Below are 7500 nucleotides of genomic sequence, written 5' to 3' on the forward strand. Positions count from 1 at the left end.
TCTTACGCCCACCCACGGGCGTTTTCTCTGTGAGGCACAGAATGGCCTATGCGAGGGGCGCTGTTTTTAAAATCTTATTTCCTTGTACTTAAAAGCACGGACGTGAACTCCCTACGGACACGGTTCCGTATTAAGTTACGCCATCCTTCTTTCTTGATGTTACGAATATTATTCGATATAAAAGGCGTAGACGTTCGTGGCTATCTATATTTCCTTGTATTTAAAAGATAGCGACGGCACGCTTTTAAACAAAGCACAAGCATAGTGGTTCCACGACAAGCACGTCTCAATTTGCAGAAACAGCACTGTCGTGATTCTACAGGACGCTATGTTCTAGGCTGTGCACCATGTTTCCACCCAAACGTTCACCACAGGGTCATGGACATACACAGAGGAAGTGTCGTGCTGTGATAACAGACGCACAGTCTTACAGGTACAAGAGGCACGAGGAGGCATGTAGATTAACATCACCACAAATGAAACAGGTTATACATGCGCACGCATATAGAGAGATGCATAAAAAGTGGACTACAAGAGATAAAGTAAGTTGGTAATACTAAACGACTGATGGTATTAATTAATAATGGAAATTAACGACAGGCATACAATATTAGAGTCAAATTTATAGTAGAGCACACACAATAAATAGAAGTCCTGATCGTGATAGATCGACTAGGTCACTGGAAACTCAAAAGTAGTAGAAGCTAGCATAAATATATAGAACTTGCCTCCAAGCATGTGGGATGTGGCTTGCAGCAAATGAACGGAGAGCCAAGGCAAGGACCTAATCAAGGCGCCCGGGCTTGTGCCCTTGATGGTCCAGAGGTTGGACGAGAAGTGGGGGCGGCGTCGGTGAGGTGGATGTGCTCCTGTACGAGCTTTGCCAAAGTTTGCCTGTGGTCGAAGTTGGCCACCATGCTCGACTCGTGGATGGCGCTGCAGCTGTCCTCGTAAACAATCTATCCGTAGATCTGGCTGAACTTGTCGATGTCATCATGCATGATGAGGCGCTGCATGGCGAGAGCGACCTCCAGGTGTTCCTCCGGCAGCGTGCTGACCGGGAGCTGCAGGGCCATCAGCGCGTGAAAGAGATCGTTCCCATGGAGGCCGGCAAGCCGGGTCGCGGAAGCCGAGGCGGAGGCTCCGGCCTTACGGAGGCGGCCCCTGGGATGGAGGGGAGGAGGCCTTCACCTTGCTGTTGGCGAAGCTGAACTTGTGAATGAAGTCTTCCAGTGCACCCTTGAGCCAGGCGGCGAAGCTGGCGTCGAAGAAGGAACGCGCCGTGGCGGACATCAGTAGCCCCTGGAGGCGTTGCAGCGCGTTGGGCTGCGGGTTGCTCTCCCTGACCACCTCGATAAGACATACGGTGGTCACCTGAATCGCCTCCATGGCCGATCTCTCACCATCTCGCGCTTGCTCTAATGGCCAGATACTTGGATCGGGGTAGAAGAAGATGGATGGTGACGCTTTTAAGCAAAGCACAAGCACAGCGGTTCCACAACAAGCACGTCTCGATTTGCAGAAACAACACTGCCATGTTTCTACAAGACACTATGTTCTAGAGTGGGAAGCGTGTTTCCACCCAAAACGTTCACCACAGAGTCACGGACATGCACAAAGGAAGTGCCGTGCAGTGATAACAGACGCACAGTCTTACAGGTACAAGAGGCACGCCCGCCTCTGTATTGTAAAATACTTCAGCTAACAAGTTATTTGGAGAGGCACGGCCGTAACATCACACGTGACTGCGTATTCCAGACGATTTTAGTCGCTCGCTCTATTCACAAAAGGAAATCCAAACATACAGACGGTGCACAAAAACATGAAAACTTGATAGTTTTTTGAGCTTGTAAGTTGCTTCATGGCTGAAGATCACAAAAACAAGTTCCTGACAACCTTACAGACAATGGATAAAGTACAAGCTCGAAGTCCAAACTGGAAAGCACGCAACAACACCTATCTCTGACAGCCGGATAACCGTTCTCAACATCCACAGGTCAATGGATCCGGCAAATCCATGATTGGACACTGGTTTGTCCAGATGTGTACTTTTAAATCCAAGTTCATATGCCTACAATACCCTGACAATATAAGACGAGCACGTCTAGAAGCCTTATTGCCCCATTGAAGCACCTCTTCTCACTACTAGGGAAAAGGCTACTAGCAGCGTGGGTACCCGCGCTACTAGTATCGCGCTACAGTTAATAGGTAGTAGTAGCGTGGGTTAAACCCGCGCTACTACTAACTTTGTTAGTAGTAGCGTGTGCCACCCACGCTACTGCTATTTCACACCCGCGCTACTACTATCCTAAATACTAGTAGCGAGTTGTTGTTTCCCACGCTACTACTAACTAATTGCAAATTTAAAAAAATAACAGTTAGATGCAGTTGCTTCCATCAGAGACACGTCCAATGAAAAATAAGCTCAGGTCATAGAACCATCTTTAACACTTGAAGCATTCATGGATACAATAGTGAACATCTGAACAGGAAGAAATCACGACATCCCATATCATACGCACACAACTATCATTAAAAGGTGGGTACTTTCCCTAGCTTTCCATCAACCTAAACAGACCACTTCTCTAGATGTATCTACCAAGACTCGGAGTTTAGACGCAGGTGGACCTCCCCCTGAACTGTGGCGTCGAGGTCCTCCTCCTCGGCGACCTCCAACGTCAAGATTACCTGGATGATCATCTGTGCGACGCGGTCGCCGGTCTTCATAGCCAAGTCCACCTCCGAGTCGTTGAAGAGCACACTGCCCACCGGGTCGCGGTAGTCCGCGTCAATCAACCCTGCGCCCATGTCGGGAAAGTGAAAACTTGTTAGTTAGCGTCCACATCCAAATCTAGTAGGGTATTTTATTTCTTTCTAGAACATGCACATGAATCAATAGTGACAGCCAGAGTAACAGTACATCATTAAAAACTAGCATACAATTCAGAGTTGAAACTACAGAGACTAAAATTTACATGGATTGTTCTAGGCATCTAGCCCAAGAAAACAGAGCACTAGCTAGTTGTTCCATGAAACGATCAGATGGTACAAGAGATATGATTCGTATCCTCTATGAGTTGACACTCTACTCACAGCCAGCCTTAGCGACACGTTGGATCCTGCAAAACCTTGAATTCATTGTTCTGACGGCAAGGCATAAGCCTGTTCAAATTACCAAGGTGTGCAGATATGAATTGTACTACACATGAAGTATTTGCGGAATTCTGAAGCACTCTGTTCTCAGGATCACCAGGTGCTACCTGTTTGTGGCTCTCAGCCTCATCGGCATGTTGGCGTCCGGTCCACCGAGACTGCCAATCGTCGCCTCGTACGTCCTGGTGGCCAACAGGGTGGACGACGCCCAACGCACAACTTGGACGGAGGAGTTGCTGCGCCTGGGAGCTTCCTCGCCTGTATGGTTCATCTTGTTGAGCTGCCAAAATACACACACAAAATCATGTCGGAGAAAATCGCCATAAACTTTTTTACAAAACTGCTTGCCAAATCCCCGTGTAGTGAATTTGCTATATAATTTAATGCTGAACTTTTTCTAATACACACTAAACTTGCATACAACATATTCATAACATCACTTCTCCTAACTGCACTATGATCTATCCATTCAAGAGAGTTTGAACTTGGTAGCATCATCTCCTAACTGTGTCCATCTCATTATCTTTTACAAAACAATTCTCAATATGGAGCAAATAACAACAGGAAGGAGGCCACCACCATGCACATACAACATCAGCATGCAAGCTAGGGGCACAAACATACAGTAGCAAGCATGAATTTTGTAGACTATGGGAATTAAAGAAACATCAGTAAGTTGGTAGTACACATGACACACAGAAATAGTGAGTAGGAGCACATGGTTTTGAAGTAGTATCTATAGTAATTTGCTACCTTATTTTTAGGTCACACACTCACAATATAGTAACTGTAAACTACTTCCAAGTTGCCAAATTGAAAGGTTGCAACGACGATACCGTATGCTAGATGAATTGTATGGTTGAAACGGAGAAAACTCAAAGAATAGGAATACACGACCAACCTTGCCATTGATGATAGACTTGCTTCTCGCGCATTCCTCCTCCGATTTGTCGGATTTTGAGCAGCAAATGATCCGACTTCCCACTGAAACATACATAAGAAAACATTTTCAACACCTAATTCACTAGAGATGACTCACCAAGGTAACCATTTTCCCCTAAGCAACCGATGAACAATGAATAATTTTGCATATCTGAAGAACAAAATTTGGATGGTGGTAACACCAAAGCAGCATATGGTTGCTATAAGGTTTTTTTAGTCTGAAGAATGGTAACATAAATGTAATGGATGATTCTTCGATTTGTTTGGTTAGGTTGCCGAAGGCAGTCTATTAGGCCATCACAAATATTTTAAGGTGGTGTTGATAATCATCTTGGCAGTGAAAATATTTTGGGTGTGAAACAGGGTCCAGTAGATTGGAAAGAGACAGCCCAACAGCAATCAGACGTGAAGCATAATTGTTGATGATGTTACTACTCTTGATGGCATGACAAAGAGACCCCGACAGTTGAACATTCTGTGTCTGAAGAACTACGTGCTGCAGGATGTAACACATATCTACTTACAGCACCCTTGCCGTTATTTGTAGAAGCAAATATAAATGCTTAGTGTTGACCTCAGCAAAAACTGCTGAAAATACTAGAACACTGACCTTGTGCAAGTAGAATCTGACTTCACCGATATGCACAATAACATCTGTTGCAAAGTCAAAGACCACCAATCTGCACGTATCAACAAACTTGTGAGCATATCATATTGAGAAACAGAAGACACAAACACTCTTTGGCAGCCATGGTAACATAACAAAAAACATTACAGAGATTTAGTTTTATACAAGCAGTAACGCTCCTACGCCTTTGTGTGGATGTGGTTGTGCTGCTAATTAACTGAAACCAGAGGATTCATGGAAGAACAGAGAAGAGGGGCAGAGGAAGAAAGTGAAACGGCCATGGGGATGGGGGTGCTTACCCAAGCTAGGATCTGTTGAGGCGGAGGTCCTTGGTCCAGCACCGCACCGGAGTAGGCGACGGTGAACTCGACCACGTGCATGCCGTGGTGGTCGTCCTCGTCCATGGAGGAGGGCGGTTGCTGCACCGAACCGAAGAAATAGGTGAGGGGGTTAGGAGAGAAGAAAGAAGGGGAGAGGAGAGGGCATGAATCGAGGGGAGAGGAGATCGCACCGCACTGGAGTTGGAGGCAGCCGAAACCCTAGCCGCGGGGAGGGGGCGCGCGCGAGCGCTTGCCACCACGAGGAGCAGATCTGGTCGGAGGGAAGGAAGAACCGTCGTGAGAGCTCGTGGGTGTGCAGTTCCGGCGACGGCCGCCGGAAGTAGTCGGAATCGCCCGGCGTTGGTGGCGGCGGCGAGTGTTCACGGGAGGAAGAGGAGAAAATGAGAGAGCGATGGTGGTTGTTCGCTAGGCTAGGTTGGTTGTCTCGCTGGGCTGGGTGGGCTGGGTTAGTTTTAGCGCTTTTCGTGACCAGCGCTATGACTATATTTCTATTACTAGCGCGGCCCAGCAAACCCACGCTACTACTATGGCCTATTCCGGGGGCATCGTTGTAGATCATTTAGTAGCAGCGCGGGTTTATACCCCTCGCTACTACTATCAATTTAGTAGTAGCACGGTTTTTATACCCCTCGCTACTACTAATTAGCAGTAGCGCCCATTTTTAAACCGCGCTACTGATAAACTTCTGTGCATAAGCTTTTCCCTAGTAGTGTCTTGATGTTCATAAAATCCTTCAGTGATGTTGTCTGGGGGGAGAGAAACTTGAGCCTCATAGTGTCTAACTCATTTGCGTTCCGAACAAAGAACTTTGCAAATTCAATGTTTTTGTTGCAGTGTACATATTTTTTCCAGCGTTACTGTCTTCAGGCGAATGTCATGCTGTTTGAGAAACACCCGGTGCTTGTGGCGCCACTTATTTTTTACACCTTCCTCGCGGCATACTCCTCCCTGAAAATGCATAAAGAGTGAGAGTACTCGAAGACTACAAAGGGGGATAGAGGCCTCGAATATAGTACGTTGTGTTGTATGTGCTTTCAATGTGTCTGGAAATCGTTACCTCGATAAACAGGTTCTCTAGGCTAGGAAAGCATTGCATCAAAGCAACAACCTTGTTCAGATTTAATGACATGTGGATAAGCAGGGTCTTCACAGATTGAACCACCATTGATAGGCTGACTACAGACAAAGCCTGCGACAAGCACATATCATAAAATTAGCTGGATAAAAGGTCGCGCGACATGAAACTTCGGCACTGCAAGGAATGCAAGTAAAGATTATAGTGCAAAAGGTGAGCACCTCGATAACTGTAGAGCCAAAAACAATCTTGGATTCAGGAAATCCTTCATAAAAATTACCCAAACACTCAAGCTTAGGTGCATGAAAGACAGTTATCTGCAAGTGCCGGCTCTGAATATCATGAATCAATCATTTAAGTGAGGGCGCATCCTCAACAACGAGTTCACCATTCTCACAAAGGATACAGATGACTTCAACTTTGCCTGAGTTTATTATGATGCAGTGGTCCAAGTTATTGCAAACAAGCAGGAGCCACTTGAGGGCAGGGCAACAATGGCTGATTATGCTTTGCAGTGAGACGTATGATATATCAACTTCCAAAAACGAAAGCCTCTTGAGGAGTGGAAGTTTAAGTGATCGTGCATACTTGTCAGGTATCTGGAAAAGAGCAAATGTGACGGTGTGCAGTGAGGAGGAAAATAGCAGCGTGGAAGTCGGCGGTGAGGGTGCGGACGAAGAGATTTCATGTGGTAGTGTGCTGGTTTTTCCAACAAAACCTGGGAACATGTAATAGAACTCGAGAACCTGGAGATACTTCAGTCTTGGGGATCGAAGCCAGGTGTCAACTGTAGAGGGTCTGCAGTGGAGGTAGCACGCCGGAATGCAGAGACGATGAACTGTGCCCCCATGACCAGAGAGGATGGCTTCCGGAAGGCACGAACCATCAACGTTAGGTTGAAAACTACACCGAGTTCCAAAATATCTAATGCGAATGACATCCTTACTGGGGAGCATGGACAATACGTCGATATGAATTGTTTCTAGGGGCTTAAAAAGACGACCGACAGGGATCTCACTGCAGTCGAGATTCAGAGGAGCGGTGCGCCATAAAGGACGCCATCGACGTGCGAGGATTTGAGTGCGAACGCCTTCCTTAGTGGACAGACGAGAGATCACCTCACCGAGGATGGCGCCCGGGAGGTCGCTGATGCGGTCGGGACCAGACTACTCTTCTTGATCCTCGGATCCGGTAGGCGCACCCTCGCCGCTTCCAGACGCTACCGCCAAACCACCAGAGGAAGGCGTCGCTGGGGGCGTGAGCCTCGCCCTCTTAGTGCTCGGGGCACCGGAGTAGACCTCCATCTCCGTCTCCATTGCTGGGATCGCGCCGCCTGCGAGCGCTGCTATATGTGGCGTGGA

At 47.1% G+C, this 7500-nt stretch overlaps 1 protein-coding gene across 1 annotated transcript; it reads right to left on the reverse strand.

Moving 5' to 3' along the window:
- Positions 1 to 2429: 2429 nt before the first annotated feature.
- Positions 2430 to 5142, reverse strand: LOC125526430. Its single transcript, XM_048691142.1, has 5 exons — positions 5023 to 5142; positions 4706 to 4775; positions 4055 to 4137; positions 3261 to 3433; positions 2430 to 2798 (listed from the first exon to the last, which is right to left on the reverse strand). The coding sequence occupies exons 2-5, from the start codon at positions 4747 to 4749 to the stop codon at positions 2793 to 2795; spliced, it is 306 nt and encodes a 101-aa protein (XP_048547099.1). The 5' UTR covers positions 4750 to 4775; positions 5023 to 5142; the 3' UTR covers positions 2430 to 2792.
- Between the last annotated feature and the right edge of the window lie 2358 nt (positions 5143 to 7500).

This window comes from Triticum urartu, unplaced genomic scaffold (assembly GCF_003073215.2).
Source record: "Triticum urartu cultivar G1812 unplaced genomic scaffold, Tu2.1 TuUngrouped_contig_10072, whole genome shotgun sequence".
Taxonomy (NCBI): domain Eukaryota; kingdom Viridiplantae; phylum Streptophyta; class Magnoliopsida; order Poales; family Poaceae; genus Triticum; species Triticum urartu.

What these genes read in the sequence shown, in the direction of transcription:
- LOC125526430 (XM_048691142.1), bottom strand. Translation starts at nt 4,749, where the DNA reads ATGTTATTGTGCATATCGGTGAAGTCAGATTCTACTTGCACAAG. An exon ending in TCAGATTCTACTTGCACAAG is followed by an intron (nt 4,138 to 4,705) that starts GTCAGTGTTCTA and finishes TGTATGTTTCAG; the next exon opens with TGGGAAGTCGGATCATTTGC. An exon ending in AGTCTATCATCAATGGCAAG is followed by an intron (nt 3,434 to 4,054) that starts GTTGGTCGTGTA and finishes GTATTTTGGCAG; the next exon opens with CTCAACAAGATGAACCATAC.